This window comes from Cnephaeus nilssonii (genome assembly GCF_951640355.1).
Source record: "Cnephaeus nilssonii genome assembly, chromosome: 19".
Classification (NCBI taxonomy): domain Eukaryota; kingdom Metazoa; phylum Chordata; class Mammalia; order Chiroptera; family Vespertilionidae; genus Cnephaeus; species Cnephaeus nilssonii.
In genome coordinates, this window is record NC_137090.1 from 13,247,837 (window position 1) to 13,265,720 (window position 17,884).

At 37.6% G+C, this 17,884-nt stretch overlaps 1 protein-coding gene across 3 annotated transcripts in view; it reads left to right on the top strand.

The window, feature by feature from the left end:
• AP2B1 (adaptor related protein complex 2 subunit beta 1) overlaps nt 1-17,884 on the top strand; it is a 106,886-nt gene that overhangs the window by 4,593 nt on the left and 84,409 nt on the right. For all 3 annotated transcript variants that reach the window (XM_079797831.1, XM_079797833.1, XM_079797832.1), the window contains exons 2-5: nt 1,031-1,090; nt 6,798-6,903; nt 13,589-13,724; nt 16,383-16,628. In XM_079797831.1, the coding sequence (XP_079653957.1) occupies nt 1,054-1,090; nt 6,798-6,903; nt 13,589-13,724; nt 16,383-16,628 (525 nt within the window). In that variant the 5' untranslated portion in view covers nt 1,031-1,053. The remainder of the gene's footprint in view (nt 1-1,030; nt 1,091-6,797; nt 6,904-13,588; nt 13,725-16,382; nt 16,629-17,884) is intronic.

Sequence of the window (17,884 nt, forward strand, 5' to 3'; positions counted from 1 at the left end):
GAAGAGTTAAAGTTGAGGGTGGAATTTGTGTTCTTTTAAATTTTAATGCCAGTTCTGGTTCTCTTTTGTATTCAATGTGACTAAACAAATACCTCAAGTTTTTTGCCTTGTTTTTAACAGTAAATTGTTATTTATTCTTTGGTAATACTGTTGTGCTAAGTGTATATTGTTGGAAAATCATAGTTTAAAAAAATCCATGGGTAAAGCGTGTTTTCCTCTCTAGATGTCTGTTGTCAGAGTAATCTAATAATTTAGGCTTTTAAATAAATAAATAAATAAATAAATATATTCCTTTTATTGAAAGTTGCATGCAGTGGTAAATAGATTGGCAGAATTGTTTTCTTCTTTGACCTTACACTGATTCAGAATATATGTTTGTTTTTTAAGTTATTTTATTGCTTTTTAGAGAGTGAGAAAGGGAGAAGGAGAGAGAGAAACATCGATGTGAGAGTGATACATCTTTAGGCTGCCTCCTGACACATCCCCTACCAGGGATCGAGCCCACAACCTGGGCATGTGCCCTGAATGAGAATTGAACTGGCAACCTTTTGATGCATAGGATGACACCCAACCCACTGACCCACACTGACCAGGCCCAGAATACAGGTTTTGAAGTGACTTCATCTTGAGGCAGGGAAGTAAATCACATTTTCCTGAATGGAAAGTAATGGGGGGAATCTCTCAAAACAAACTTTGCCTTATCTTAAATATTTGAGTGACTAACTGAAGATGTATTTATAAAAAGGTCTAGTTGTAGGTCTTGGAGGCTTTCCGAAGATAATTGTGAATAAAATCACAAAGCCATGATAGGTTCAGATTATTAATCCATTTCATTTGGCTTTTGTCCCAGGCAAGAGTTACATTCTTAATTATCTTTGCATCCCTTGAATCACCAATGATAGTGGTAAGGAAGAAGACACTCATTTTTGAATACAGAAATTCTAATATGTAAATGTTCTTTATCCAAGGTATTTATGTCCAGCAAGGCATACATTAATTTTAAGAAAGAAATTCTTTTCTCTTGCTGTAGGTGCACATTAAAGAGCCAACACCATGACTGACTCCAAGTACTTCACAACCAATAAAAAAGGTAAGTATGAGAACCTGATCAAAGCTTTGAGATCCTTCAAAAGTTATGGTGTAAGATTATGGTGTTCCTGACCTCTTCAGACATGCATGTTATGGACAGTCTCATTGGAGGTCTACTACTCCTACAGACAAGTGTATTGAGGAAATTAAAGTATAGGTATTTATTTATTTATTTATTTATTTATTTATTTATTTAAATCCTATCGAGGAAGAGGGGCAGGGAGAGAAAGACATCGATCTGAAAGAGAAATATTGATCAGTTGCCTTCCATACCTGCCCCAACTGGGAATGGAACCCGCAATCCAGGTATGTTCCCTCACTGGGAATCAAAGCAGCAACCTTTCAGTGCACAGGATGACACTCAACCAACTGAGCTACTCCAGCTGGGCTAAAGTATAGGGTTTTAATTTGATTTGAAGGTTTTGTCTTAGTAAAAGGAAGGGATCCAACATTTTCCATTGAAGATTGATAGATCCTGAGCATTTTTATTCTCTTTCAGTTTTTTACTTAGAAATATACATTTTTATAATAAGGAATACTATTAAATATAGGTATATAAAAAGTAAAAATGAAAGTTCTCTCCTTTCTTATTCCTGTTATTGAGGGGAACTTGGTATGTATTCTCAATCTTTTTCTATGCATATACATGCATATATTAATACATATGATTTTTAAAAATGTTTTTATTGATTTCAGAGTGGAAGAGAGAGGGAGAGAGAGAAACATCAATGATGAGAGAGAATCATTGATGCATGCCCCCTACTGGGATTGAGCCTGCAATCTGGGCATGTGCCCTTGACTAGAATTAAACCCAGGACCCTTCAGTCTGCAGGCCAATGCTGTATCCACTGAGCCAAACTGGCTAGTTCTATATATGATTTTTTATAGCTTTTATCTTTGAAGAAAAGGGGGTCATATAAAACAAAGCAAGAAACTTGGTATTTCACATCCCATATAGATCTATCTCATACTTTGTGGCTAGCCTTTGTCTAGATACATTCTATTAACTTAAAACAGGGAACCTCTAAAGTCAGTATTATGATTTTTTGGTCATAGATTGCTTGAGTAGCTTTGAATTTATTAGCCTCATCATCTTTGTTATTAGAAATATAATACTGGTTTTATACATGTGAGTGTTAGCCTAGAAACTAAGGAATCTTGGGAAAATTCAACCTCCTTATCTTTCGTTAAATTGTTCCTAAATAAAATAGCTCTTTTCTAGTGCTATAGATGGCTCTCCCATCCAAGGCAGACTGGTTTAGGTCTTTTAAGCCTGTTGTGCCCCTCGGGATCAGCATGCTGTGCTTTTGTATTCAGCAGTCCTTATATTTACTGAAGTGTTCTGGGCATGACACCAACTACCATCCCTCTTATTCTCTAACAACTTGCCTTCTCAAATGTACCTCTTCTCCAGTGGCTAAAATAAGACAGCTTCTCTGCTTGGAATTTCTCTTTCTGGTTTCTCTTGTGATGTTTACTGGCCTTAGCCTCCTGACTGTCTCCAGATTTAATTAAGTTTGGTCTTGAAAAACATGCTGCAGTGTCCCTCTACTTTGATTTGTTCATTTATGTAGTAAATATTTATTGGGTGCCTACTATGTATGAGTCCCATTCTCTACTCTAACTGGTGGAGTTTTTTGTTGTTTTTTTTTTTAAATTAAGTATCCTAATTTCCTCTCTCAGTCAGAGTAGATGCAAAAGGACATTTAATATTCAGTTTCTAAATATAGTTTCTCACTAAAAGGAATCGGGACTCCTTGGAGAAATGACTGATTCCAAGGCTGGATCAAGGTAAAGTACAGGATGAACATGAACATCTTATGCCAGAAAGCAAAAGGAAGGGAGTACCCAAAAAATGATGGCACATGTCAAGGAGCAGTATACTTTGAAGGGGCTTCCACTGGCTAACTTTGAGATAATTTGAGAATTTAAAAAAGTGATCAAAGAAGTGAATTGTAAACCATTGAATATGTATGTACACATAAATTGTAGTTGTAGTTGATTCAGGCAAGAGTAATCGGTGAATCCTGAAATAACTGGCAGGTGAAAGTTTGATGAGGAATAGGGTATTTAAATAGTCTCCAAAGTATCCTTTACAGTGTCAGGACCTGGCAGTTGCCACTTTAACCAAGTATTCGGTGTTAACATCACCAATAATGGAACAAATTAACATCATTTTCCTCTTGATGTGATGCACTGAGTAGAACATACAATCATTTATGAATTATGCCTGCCAAAATGCCTAACGTCAATGTAATCATGAAGGAACACCAAGGAGAAACCCAAGCTGAGAACATGCTATAAAATAACTGGCTTTAAAACAAAAGTCATTATCACGAAAGACAAAGGCTGAAGAACCGTTTCAGGTTAAAGGAGACTAAATAGACATGACAAATGTAAAGCATGATCTGAATTGGATCTTGGCCTAAGGGGAATGGGTATAAAATTGCTATAAAAGGACATTATCAAGATCTGTGAGTAAGGTCTATGTGATGATAATGTATCAGTGTTAAATTTCCTGATTTTGATAATTGTATTATGGTTATGTAAAATAATTCTTTGTTCTTAGAGATTATACACTGACATTTAGAGCTAAAGAGATGATGTCTGCAGCTTCCTTATTAAAACGATTCAGAAAAAAAAACTTGTAAGTTTATAGAAAGCATGATAAAACAACTATGGCATAATGTTAACAATTGGGGAATCTTGTAATGTAAGATTGCAATGATCCAGAAAAGAAGAAAAAAAAAAAGTAGGAGGGCACATTAAGCGGCCTATAGTGAGCAAGGAACACCAGGATATTTTCTAGAAAGCACAAGCATATCTGTCCTGTTCTGTCATTTGGAGTTATGTAAGGATAAACAAGCTCTTCTATCATAATACAGGAAGCTCTATAGTTAGTTGCTTAATTATATCAACTACCTACTAGTCAGTGGCTTTCAACCTTACCTACACATTGGAGTTACCTCATGAATTAAAAACAATATTGATGTCCAGGTTTCATACCCAGATAACCTGATTTCATTGGTCTGGGATATGGCCGGGGGGGAGGAGGGGATTTTAAAAATCTCCCCAGATTTTTCTAATGTGTAGCCAAGATTGAGAACTATGGTTAGCTGCTAGCAGTGCTTGGTAGATTTAAGGGGAGGAGAAGGGGAAAAAAGGTAAGAATTTAATAGAGTTGTATGTATGAGATAACCTTGCTTCACTTAGAGCCCCTCCTTGGCTCCTCACAGCTTCTTCCTTTCTGTCTTTATTGCTTACACCTCACAAAAGCCTCTAGCCTCCTTGCCATTCATTTTTCAACTTTATCTGATTTTCTTATTCTGAAATGTATGTGTTTCTTCCGTTAACATTTCATGGGTTTTGAGGACCAATATATTGTCTTTAATGACATAAAAAATTATAATTTAAAAACTCACCTACCTCTTCAATCATTCTCTTGTAATCTGTCCTAGTAACTTTTTATTTAGGGACTTGTAAAACATTGAGATTTATAGATGAATCATGGCTGGGTAAATACCATATTTTAAAAATGAATAGACTATGTTCCTTTTACTTCCTGCAACACCCACCAGAATTGCCAGTGGAACATATTCTTTAAGTATATGCTGTTGGAGTTGGAATAATTTCAGTTACATCCTGTTTTGATTCTTCAACTCCTACAGCTATTCACAATTCAGACTTTCTGAAGTCCTGCTGCTTGTCTTTTACTGTTCCCAGAAGTAAATGATGGGAAGGACCCCTAAGAGCTGGATTTGGCAGCAGAGGACTTGAAGAGGAGAATGACTCTTCAAAGAGTCCAGCTTTTCTGGCTGTACTATTTTTGCAGCTGTTGATCAAATAAAACAGCAGTTTTTGTAACATGAATTTGTTTGCATTGTTGGCAGTGGATATTGATGTAACACACTTTTTTTTTTATTGTTCAATGGCTATGTTTCTTTGTTTCATCCATCACATTTAGAGGCTTCAACAGATCACATAGTTGCTATCCCTACTATTTCTACTATTTCTATACTGACCAGTGCAGTCTGGTTAAATGAACATCAAGAACCAGCATGAAGGTGGAAAAAAATGAGGCAATATTTTAGAAGGGTTTAAGATGGAAGATTGAAGTGGTGGTATATTTTCTTTTAATACCAGTTGAGGGTTGTTACCTTTGCTTATTTCAGCTCCAGCTTTCTGAAGATAGGTGAGCCTGGCCTTACAGTAGTGGTGACAGCCCTGCCAGTTCACAGAGCAGTCAGTTATTTGAGATTATTCCTTTAGAAATGACTCTGGTACATTTCTGTTGTTAGAGTGATTGAATAAAAGACCATTAATTTTTTTTATTCCCCCATTAGCTTCTCTTATTTTACTTTTCCATCACCATTTATCCCCCCTTTACCTTCTTCCACCTCCACCCACCCCCCTCCCACCTACAATCACCACACTTGTCTGTGTTCATGAGCTTTTTCTCTTTTTTGCTCAATCCTCCTCTGTTCCCATTAACTTCTTTTTTTAATATATTTTTATTGCTTTCAGAGAGGGAGAGAGAGAAATGTCAATGATGAGAGAGAATCATTGATTGGCTGCTTCCTGCATGCCCCCCACTGAGGATCTAGCCCGCAACCCGAGCATGTGCACTTGATCGGAATCGAACCCGGGACCCTTCAGTCCGCAGGCTGACACGCTATCCATTGAGCAAACCAGCCAGGGCCCCCATTAACTTTGTAAAGTACTAATTAGAGGAGAGCAGTGATTTTCAACCCTGTTTGTGCATTAGAATTACTTGGGGGAACTTTGAAAATATGAATGTAAGAATTCTACTCCTTGACATTCTGATTTATTTGGTCCAAAGTAGAGCCTGAGCATTATTATTTTTAAACTAGAGGCCCAGTGCATGATTGAATCATGCACGTGTAGGGTCCCCTACACGCTTTTGCTTTCGATTGCAGGGGACCTGGGTGCCTGTCCGCTGGTGCCGGAGCAGATAGGCACCCAGCTCTCCCGCTTTTGATGGTCCGCGGCGGGACACGTGAGCTCGCTGCCCCAGAGGCCCCTCCTGTTCCGCAGCACAGCCATGGCACAGACGCTGGCCCAATAGGCTACCCCGGCCACCCCGAGTCCCACCCCCTGCGCCTCCCGCTGGCCCAATCGTGGGCGTAGCGGAGTGATGGTAATTTACATATTACCATTTTATTAGGTAGGATACTTCCCAGATAATAGTGTGTAGCTAAGGTTGAGAATCTCTGGATTCAGGAGATACTCTGTCACTCACTCTGAGATTTTTGATCCTCAGTTCTTTACCTGTGAAGTTAAGAGTAGGTGAATGAGATGTTATCTGGAGTCTTTTGGGTTCTGAAAACACTGATTTGTGAACCTTTTTCCTGCCTACATTTATTTTTCCTCCAGAACGTTGAAATTCTGATGGAAGAACATTCCTCAGATTCCATTTTCACCCCATTGTAGTAAGATATCATGAGATTTACTTTTTCCCCACTCTTTTGCCTCCTAAGATCTAGATTGCATCTTCCTTTCTGGCCATAACCTGAAAGATGGTGTCCTTATGAATAGGTTAGTTAATATTCTAAGGATTTGAATTGTACCTGTCCTATAATTTTTAAACCTCTGGGCAACTTTCATGGTGTTACTTATTACATAACACAGTATTCTGCTTTAGATCTTTGGTCCTGGGAATTCATCCATTTTGCTCTCTTCTTTTCTAGGAGAAATCTTTGAATTAAAGGCTGAACTCAACAATGAAAAGAAAGAAAAGCGGAAGGAGGCTGTGAAGAAAGTGATTGCTGCTATGACTGTGGGGAAGGATGTCAGGTAAGGGAAGGCACTCCTACCGCTGGCCTACTTTAGACCCAGACCCTATTTTATGGCTTTCACTGCTTTTCATTTAAAATTAGTATAACCATAGAACTTATACGAATGGGTTTGTCCCTGAAAACATCATCAGAAAATATAGTTGCTTTTATATTAATTCTGTGATTTAAGTTAGTTTGCTTTATTTTGCTCTGTGTTTTTGGAAGAGGGAAATCAGTTTGATTTTTGTTGCATGCCGATCTAGCATAAACCCTCCTGAGAGCTGGCACAGTTACAAATCTGTTGCTGAGGTAGCTTTAGAAGATGATAAAAATATACTGAGAAGCAGAAGCGCATATGCTCTTTAACTGGCTCAAGCCAGTGCCCTCAACTTTACAACTTTACATTCAGTTCCTGGATTCAAGATAAAAATCAGTATTAACAAAATCAGTTTAAAAATTTGTTTGTTTTACTTTCTGTAATTTAATAATACCATTCGGAAATAAGTAAGGATTGTCTGCAGGCTCCTGAGGATTCCCAAGAGCCTATCAGGGGGTACATGAGGTCAAAGGTATTCTTACAATAATACTTAGGTGTTATTAGTCTTTTTCATTGTGTTGATATTTGCACTGCTGGTGTGGAAGCATGAATCAAGGCAGTGGTGCCAAACTGTAACAGTAGTCATTGTATTCTTCACCACCATGTACTTGCAGGGAATAAATGCAGTTACACTTAGGATTTTTTGTGAAGCATTCAAATTTTATTTTATTAAACCTTTAAACCTTTTTAATATTCTATATGATGAAATAGGAATTATGCATAAAGCACTTCCGCTGTATAGCAGAGTGATAGTTGAATTTTTTAAAAAAAATCCCATGTATGAGTATTTGAATTGAAAACACCCATATTCATTCCTTCCCTCCTCCCCTCCCTCCTTTCCTTCCTCTCTCTCTTATATTTATTTATTTTATTTTAAAACTTATTGATTTTTTACAGAGAGGAAGGGAGAGGGATAGAGAGTTAGAAACATGGATCAGCTGCCTCCTGCATACCCCCTACTGGGGATGTGCCCGCAACCAAGGTACATGCTCTTGACTAGAATCAAACCTGGGACCTTTCATTTCGCAGTCCGACGCCCTGAGCCAAATCCGTTAGGGCTATTTATTTTTTAAAATATATTTTTATTGATTTCAGAGAGGAAGGGAGAGGGGGAGAGAGATAGAAACATCAATCGGTGATGAGAGAGGATCATTGATAGGATGCCTTCTGCATGCCCCCTACTGGGGATCGAGCCTGCAACCCAGGCATGTGCCCTTGACCAGAATGGAACCAGGGACCCTTCAGTCTGCAGGCCGATGCTCTATCCAACTGAGCTAAACCAGCTAGGGTAAGAGCACCCATTTTCATGTGAAAGGATGATTGACAGGCAAATTATAGTTAATCAGACTTCAGTATTTGGGAGCCATTTTATCAAAAATGAATAAACTGAACATGTCACTTCAAGGGGAAAAAATGACTTTGGATAAATTTAAACTTTAAAGTAAAAATTAGAGTGTTAGAAAACTTGCATCTTAGCTTCCCAATACTTTCATGATGAGATTGGTGTTGAAATTAATGAATGTGCTTATTTGCTGTTATATAATGAAACTAGAGGCCCGATGCACAAAGATTCATGCAAGAATAGGCCTTCCTTCCCCTGGCTGTAGGCACCAGCTTCCCTCCAGCACCCAGGACCTGGGTTGCTTCGCTCCGGCTGCCACCGCCACCCACCAGGACCTGGGTTGCTTTGCTCCTGCCACTGCCAGGCATCTGGGACTGGGGCTGCTTCTCTCTGGCCACTGCCGCCACCCACCGGGGGCGTGCTCCAAGCCGCACCACAGCTGCTCGGAGCATGCCCCACCCTTAGTGTGTGTCTGCTGGGGCTGGGGGCGGCATGCAGTCCCCTCCTGCCAATGTATCTGTGCGCGCATCTCCTCCTGAGCGGTCATGATGCAGCCTCCTCCTGAGCCGGTAGTGATGCCCAGCTAATTTGCATATTACCGCTTTATGTATATAGATGTGCCAACATTGGGAAAATCTGTATAACTCATTGAACCAATATTTTCCATGACCAGTGCATATATCAAAAATTACCATGGATAAAAGATACATCAAAATAAATGATAAATGACTAGATTTTAATGCAACCAAGTATTAAAAGTTTATGGTTTCAGATTGCCTTGTAACTAACTTTTTAAAAAATTTTCTTTATTGATTAAGGTATTACATATGTGTCCTTATCCCCCCATTGTCTCCCCACCACCCCATTCTGTAAGTAACTTTTAAGAAACTACTATTTGTGGACTGAAAAAGATGTGAAACAACCGTTTGTCTAGCTTTAATGTATTTTTTTTTTAAATAATATTTATTGATTTTAGAGAGGAAGGGAGAGGGTAAGAGAGATGGAAACATTAATTATAAGAGAAAAATCATTGATTGGCTGCCTCTTGCACATCCCCTACTGGGGACCAAGCCCACAACCCAGGCATGTGCCCTTGACTGGAATCGAACCTGGGACCCTTCAGTCCATAGGCTGACGCTCTACCCTTTGAGCCAAACCAGCGAGGGCTAGCTTTAATGTATTAAAGAAGGATAAGTTATGTGAAAAAGCTATTAAAATACTCCTCCCTTTTCTGTTTTATATATGTGTATGAAGCTGGACACTTCAACCAAAACAATATTCTGCAGCAGGTTGAATGCCAGAGCAGAATTTCTCAGTTTTAATTCCTGATATGGTAAAACATTAATACTTATATAACCCACATGAACAAAAACTCTCTGGGGATCTCAGTAATTTTTATTTATTTATTTAAAAAAATACTTTTTTATTAATTTCAGAGAGGAAGGGAGAGGGAGAAAGAGAAACATCAATGATGAGAGAGAATCATTGATTGGCTGCCTCCTGCACGCCCTCTGTTGGGAGAATTGAGCCTGCAAAATGTGACCATCGAACCATCACCTCCTAGTTCACAGATTGATGCTTAACCACTGAACCACACCAGCCGGGCAGTAATTTTTAAAAAGTGTTTTAAAGGGGTCATGAGACCCAAAAAGCGAGAGCAGCTTCTCTAACCAGATCTGGAGCTCAGGTGGAAACAGTGGCAATAGGAAGTGACTCAGTTACCTTCTTGTGCCCTAGGTGCTGCTGTTCTGAGGCAGGTTTTTGTTGTTGGAGTTTTGTTTATTAGTACATAAGCACATTTGGTTCTTAACTTGCTTTTAGGTAACCATATATTTTAGAGGTCAGCAGACTTCTATAAAGGGCAAGATAGTTTTTTTCATTTTTTATTTTTATTTTTGTAAAGGGCAAGATAGTAAAGACTTTAGATTTAGCAGGCCAAGGGGCAAAAAATTGAGGATATTAAGTATATAATGAGAGAAAAATATTTTCCACAAAGATTTTGTTGACAAAATTGAACATATAGTAAGTACAGTTTGTTTTTTTTTTTGTACTACACATTTACTAAAGAAGAAGTTGGCATTCTTTTTTTGGGAGTGTAATTTTGTTTAATTGGGATTCAAACCTAGTATTCTTTCTATCATCAAATCTACTGTAAATGTTCATATGTAAAAACCATTTTTAGCTCACTACTCATACAAAAGTAGGTGGTGGGCTGAATTTGGCCCACAGGCTGTAGTTTGCTTACCCATGATCAGTCACTGAAGGAATAAATAAATCTAGGTTGGGAGAACTGGTAAAAGTTAGCGTACCTCATTGGTGGGGCTTTTGTGTTCTTACCAAGTTTATTTCTATATCCTACAGAAAAGTTAAAATTTTTTTTGAGCTTACTTTTGTATGCTTAGTAAGTCCTATTTGTTAATCTGTTAATTGCTGATTGTTTATTTTGTGCCTAGAACTATACCACATATAATTCAGACAAAAGGGTAGTGTCGCTTAGCCTTAATAATAAGATACAGTTAGATAATTAAGTACTAGAATGTATATATTAAAGGCAAGAAGAGTTTTCTACAAAAGAGATATCCATTTAAACAGGAATAGTTGAAGAACTCTTCTTGGAGGAGATGGGATTTATGCTGTGCCCAGAAAGATAGCTCAAAGAAACAATAGAGGTTAGCTGTTCTTGGGTTATATTTCAGTCTCCACTGCAAGTAACCTCAAGTTCAGCGCTATCCAATCAAAATACAATGTGAGCTACATATGCAATTTTAAATTTCTGGTAGCTGCATTAAAATTAAAGTTAAAAATGGATGAAATTAATTTTAATATATTTTATATAATCCAGTTTACCCAGAATATTATTATTTCAGCATAAAATCAGTATAAAAAATTTTAATGAGATATTTTACATTATATTTTTAATTCAGTGTATTTTATATATAGGGTGTCCCAAAAAAATGAATACACACTTTGAATAATTATTAATTCCAATGTTTCTTTTCAGATTTAACCATTGGAATTAATAATTATTCAAAGTGTGTCTACATTTTTTTGAGACATCTCAGTTTGGACTGGCCACATTGCAAACCACATATGCCTAGTGGCTACCATATTGGAAAATTCAGGTTTATAGCTTTATACTTTGGTACTTAATAATCTTTATGTAGAACTTAGACTATTCTCTCTTTTTTAAAAAAAATATTGATTTCAGAGAGGAAGGGAGAGGGGAGAGAGAGAGAGAAACATCATTGATGAGAGAGAATCAATGATCAGCTGCCTCTTGCATGCCCCCCACTGGGGATTGAGCCTGCAGCCCAGGCATGTGCCCTGACTGGGAATCGAGCATTGACTTCCTGGTTCATAGGTTGACACTCAACCACCAAGCCTCACTGGCTGGGCCTTAGACTATTCTTTTTTTTTATTATTATTTATTTTTATTTTTTTTTAATTGATTTTTTACAGAGAGGAAGGGAGAGAGATAGAGAGTTAGAAACATCGATGAGAGAGAAACACCGATCAGCTGCCTCTTGCACACCCCCCACTAGGGACGTGCCCGCAACCAACGTACATGCCCTTGACTGGAATCGAACCTGGGACCCTTCAGTCCGCAGGCTGACGCTCTATCCACTGAGCCAAACCGGTTTCGGCACCTTAGACTATTCTTGATCAAGATCTTCCTGATCTTATACAGATTATTGAATTCAATTATTTAAGATCTTCAGTTTCCTATTGGTTAATGTATCACATTTATTTACTTGTTTTCCATTTGTTTTGCACATGATCTATTCCCCTGAGAAAAGGAAAGAACATTCATTATTAGAGAATGTTTTTAGTGTTTGTTAATTATCTACATGCACACGAAATGACATAAGATACACACATGCAAATTAAATCGTTTGCTTTCCAGGGCAGAAACCATTGCTTCATTGGAGATATAGTGGATTCTTTGACTTTGCAGTATATCTTCCTTTTTGTAAATAAGGACCTTTTTGTATATGGCTTTTTTATGTGTATGGGAACTATACTATGTTACCAACTATTTCTCATACTTTTCTCATGTATTAGTAGTAAGATATTTAGAAGTATTTAATTTATAAGGTATTTTGATAGCTTTAGGGGAGAGGTTAATTACTAACTTCCCATAACATTGTAGCTAACTTATGTTTTTTAAAATGCAGATTACACTTTAAAATCTGACGAACTCAACCCTTTAAAGCTAATGGTGATACTTGTGAATGGAAACATAAATTTCTTATAGGAGAATGGTAAATCATTAAATGACTTGAACTTAGGAAGAATATAAACTCCTTTTATATTTGCGTACACTGAAATTTTCATTTGTCTGAATGTGTATGTTAAAAATAATTCCACGAAAAGGGATTCATGATATCTTAGAGAAATGGATTCCAGTTATAGAATTAGAAATTACAAGATGAGCCTGAATGGAGCATCTTGTTCTGCCAGAAAGCAAGGAAGCTATTGAAAATAAAGGGTCATATCACAAGGACTCAGGAGCTAACTGGATAAGTTCCTACTGGTCAAAGATGGACAAATATGACCATTAAAAATGTATAACAGCTGTAGTGCTTTGAAATTGCAATTAAGTGATACGAAGAATTACTGTTAATTTTTGTGTGTGATAAAAATAGTGGTTTTTCAAAAATTCCAAAAATATGCACTAGACTATTATGCATGAAATGCTATAATGTCTAGGATTTGTTTTAAAAAAAATCCAGAGCAACTAAATGGGCTAGGGACTAAGTAAGGGAGAGAATCTGAAACAACATTGGGCATGTATCAGTATTTATTTGCAGCTGGGTGATAGATACATTGGGTTCTTTATATTGCTTTCTCTACTTTTGTTTGAAATTTTTTCATAATATAAAGTTTTTTAATTATTTTTATTTAAAAAATTTTAGGGAAATAGATACATCAGTTTGTTGTTCCACTTATTAATGTATTCATTGATTGATTCTTATATGTGCCCTGACCAGGATCGAACCTGAAACCTTGGTGTTTTAGGATGATGCTCTTAACCAACTGACTTACTCGGCCAGGGTTTATAAAAAATCTATTTTTTAGAGACCTCTTAGAGACCAGTACTATAATTTCTTTAATAATTCATTTCTGTAATAATAATTATCACTGTGGGAATATTTGTCCTTGCATCAAATTACTTGTAAAATAAGACTAATTTTTTTCATGTTTTATTCAACAGATTGGCACTGTCTGTTCACCTTTCCTTTCTCTGTTCTCCTCTCTTTTCAGCTCTCTCTTTCCAGATGTAGTGAACTGTATGCAGACTGACAACCTGGAACTAAAGAAGCTGGTGTATCTCTACTTGATGAACTATGCCAAGAGTCAGCCAGACATGGCCATTATGGCTGTCAACAGCTTTGTGAAGGTAACTTAAAGGACTCAAGAGCAGTCTCTTCTACGTTAAGTAACCTTTTCAGAAGTGTCTCTTGATATTTAGTGTCTGCAGATAGATAGCGTCTGCATTGCAAATAAGCAACTTCTGTTCCAAAAGAGAGCCTCTAGAGAAGTACTGGCAGTGACTAGGAATGTTCATGTTTTAGGCATTCTATATGCCAACATTTGTCATCCAGTTCAGACCATATGGCGAGCCTTCTGTTAGCTGGGCTTGGTGCATCCTTGTCAGATGGGAGAAGAAAACCAGGTGAAACCTCAGTGTTTTGTGAACTGACAAAGGCTTTCAAGGCTGACATAGGGTGGGTATATTATTGTAGTATCAGTAACCTGTTTTATCTTTGTAGAAATTACACTTACAGGTCATAAGTAGTGGAAACTACAGGAGGTACTACTTCTATTTTGTTTATTTATTTATCTTTTTTAAAATATATTTTTTATTGATTTCAGAGAGGAAGGGAGAGGGGGAAAGAGATAGAAACATTAGTGATGAGAGAGACTCATTGATCGGCTGCCTCCTGCACACCCCCTACTAGGGATCAAGCTTGCAAGCTGGGCATGTGCCCTTGATCGGAATCGAACCTGGGACCCTTCAGTCTGCAGGCCAACGCTCTATCCACTGAGCCAAACCAGCTAGGGTACTACTTCTATTTTGTATTACTTAATAGGTCTTACAACATTTGATTACTTTTTTTTATTATGGAAAATTTCAAACTTATTCAAGTAGAGGGAATATTAAAAGTACCCATCTTGTACTTTCAGTGGTTATCAACTCATGCTCAGTATTATTTAATTTATATTCCCTATACATTTCTGATCTTCATTCCCTTTCCGAGTGGATAATTTTAAAGCAAATCCCAAACATCATAAGGATGAAAAATCATTTCATCCTTATATTTTGTCAGAATAAAATCTCTTTTTAAAAGATAACCACAGCCAAAACCGGTTTGGCTCAGTGGATAGAGCGTCGGCCTGTGAACTCAAGGGTCCTGGGTTCGATTCCGGTCAAGGGCATGTACCTTGGTTGCGGGCACATCCCCGGTAGGGGGTGTGCAGGAGGCAGCTGATCGATGTTTCTCTCTCATCGATGTTTCTAACTCTCTATCCCTCTCTCTTCCTCTCTGTAAAAAATCAATAAAATATATATATTTAAAAAAAAAGATAACCACAATACCATTGTCACATCTTTAAAAATTGACTATTAAAAAAATTCCTTAACATTTATTGAATATTCAGTCAAATTTTTGTTCATTAAATTTAATGGACATAATAATGAGATTCTTCCTACTAATATATTCTTTTCTATCTGGAATTTAATCTGCATAAAAAAAAGAGAGAGAGTGCCCTAGCCAGTTTGGCTCAGTGGATAGAACTTCGGCCTGCAGATTGAAGGGTCCTAGGTTCGATTCCAGTCAAGGGTACATTCCGGGTTGCGGGCTTGATCCCCAGTGTGGGGCGTGCAGAAGGCACCAATCAATGATTCCTTCTCATCATTGATGTTTCTATATCTCTCTCCCTCTCCCTTCCTCTCTGAAATCAATATATATGTATACATATATACATGTGTGTGTGTATATATATATATATATATATATATATATATATATATATATATAAAGTATATATATATGGCATTTTTTTGAGGATTTAGTTAGTATTACTTTATTTTTTTCCCATCACCATTTGTCCCCTTATAACCTTCTTCCACCCCCCTTTCACACACACACCCATAAGGATAGCATTTCTTATATATATTTTTATTGATTTCAGAGAGGAAGGGAGAGGGAGAGAGAGCTAGAAACATCAATGATGAGAGGGAATCATTGATTGGCTGCCTCCTGTATGCCCCACACTGGGGATTGAGCCTGCAACCCAGCATGTGCCCTTGGTTGTAATTGAATCCGGGACCCTTTAGTCCACAGGCCAACACTCTATCCAGTGAGTGAAACCAGCTAGGGCTAGTTTACATTTTTGAAGTTAGCACACATATAAGTTTATAATGTTTGAAGAAATTTTTTAAAGTAGGGCAATTTAAGGAATATTCCTTCTTACTGAGTGTCTTGTTTCTACTGTATTTGGAAGAGCAATAAAGGAGAATGTATGTTAATTATGTCAGAAGGCCTTCTGCAGCTTAACCCAGGAACTTACTTTAGTATGCCTTCGCCAGCTTCTCCACTCTGCTTTCTTGGCTGCAGGCCAAGCTCCTTTTTCTCCCTACTTGCTATTTGCAAACCGACTGTGGAATGGGACTCATTTTCTCCCCCCTCCCCCCCCCCCCCCCCGGCCCCACCAGAATACAAGCCAAAAGGCCTCTTTTGTTTTAGGGCTGGTCCACAATTGGCCATGGGGGTGGTAACTCCAGCTCACTAGGCTTTTGCTTAGCCCTGCAACTACTCCTGGCATTTCTTTATTGTGTATATAAAACAGTTAAATGAATTCCTAACCTAGATTCTTATAGGCAACTAAGGTTTGTACTTAGGAAAGGAAAGGAATAGCATGGGAGATTTGGATTCTGATGTAGAGTAACTGGAAGCTTGCATTAATGAATATTCTTTTAATGGCTTATACAAACTAGACTGTTTACTTTCAGTCACCATGTATACCTATAGTTGTTAAGGATTGTCTTTTATAGGACTGTGAAGATCCCAATCCTCTGATTCGGGCCTTGGCAGTTAGAACCATGGGATGCATCCGAGTGGACAAGATCACAGAATATCTCTGTGAGCCTCTCCGAAAGTGCTTGAAGGATGAAGATCCCTATGTTCGGAAAACAGCAGCAGTCTGCGTGGCAAAACTCCATGATATCAATGCCCAAATGGTGGAAGATCAGGGATTTCTGGATTCTCTGCGGGATCTCATAGCAGATTCAAATCCAATGGTAATAAACTTCTGCTTTTATAAAAGAGCAATATTTTAAATGGGTTACTTTAAAAAGTATGTTTAAAGCAAATCTTACCTTTGGGACATTGAACCACAGGTTAGCTGTGGGGAGCATGATTCTGTGTGTCCCACAGATTTGTCTGTCTCACACCCTTGGTGTTTCTGAAGTGAAACCAAGTACTAAAATACAAGGGTCTTAAAGCAAAACTTTGTATCATACTTACCCCTGTATATGTTTAGAACAGTGATTTACAACTGGTATGCCACAATAATTTTTACAACATGCAGTCCCTTTAGATTGTCCAAAAAAAAATGATAATAGCTCGCACAACAGTAGCTGTCCAGTGTGTATATACCTTTAAAAATTTTTTTTATCAGATTGGCAAAAATTATATTTTTTGGTGTGCCCCAGAATTTTAGTGATTAGTTTGTGTGTTATAATATGGAAAGGGTTGAAAATTGTTGGCCTGGAAACAAACCAGTCCTTTCATCATTTTCTTGAGGTTTCACATTAAATTTATATCAAATATTTAAAGATTATTTCTTCAGAAAGATGTTTGTGGTATTTTCTGGTGATGTGGGAATAGAAACTGAATCAAAGTTATCTTTATTGCCTAATTATTTAATGCATTCTTCTATAGGAGAATTGCAGGATAAGATTCTTTTAAATATGTTTTGTTTTGTTTTGTTTTATTGAATTGAATGGAGGAAGGGAGAGGAAGAGATAGGAACATCAATGATGAGAGAGAATCATTGATCAGCTGCCTCCTGCACGCCACACTGGAGATCAAGCCCACAACCCAGGCATGTGTCCTGACTGAGAATCGAACCGTGACCTCTTGGTTCATAGGTTGGCGCTGAACCCCTGAGCCATGCTGGCTGGGCAACAAGATTCTTTTTAGCCAACTTGATTATATTCTTTTTTAAAAAAATTTTATTGTTGAAAGTATTACATATGTCCTCCTTTTGCACCCCCCATCGAGTCCTTCTAGTCCACCCCCTGCCCCAGGCCTTCACCACCCTATTGCCTGTGCATATATAATCCATGATTATGTTTTAAATGTTTGGTAGCCAGAATGTAACAACACCTTAAAGTTTATGGATCTTTTATTTCTCTTATTGACATTTTAAACTTTGCCTATATAATGGGGAGCCAATTCTCAAATAGTATGTTGACTCTGCTAGTGACTGAAGCTCATTTGTATTGAGTTCTAAGTATCAGTACAAGATAATGAAAGAATATAGCCATTTTTC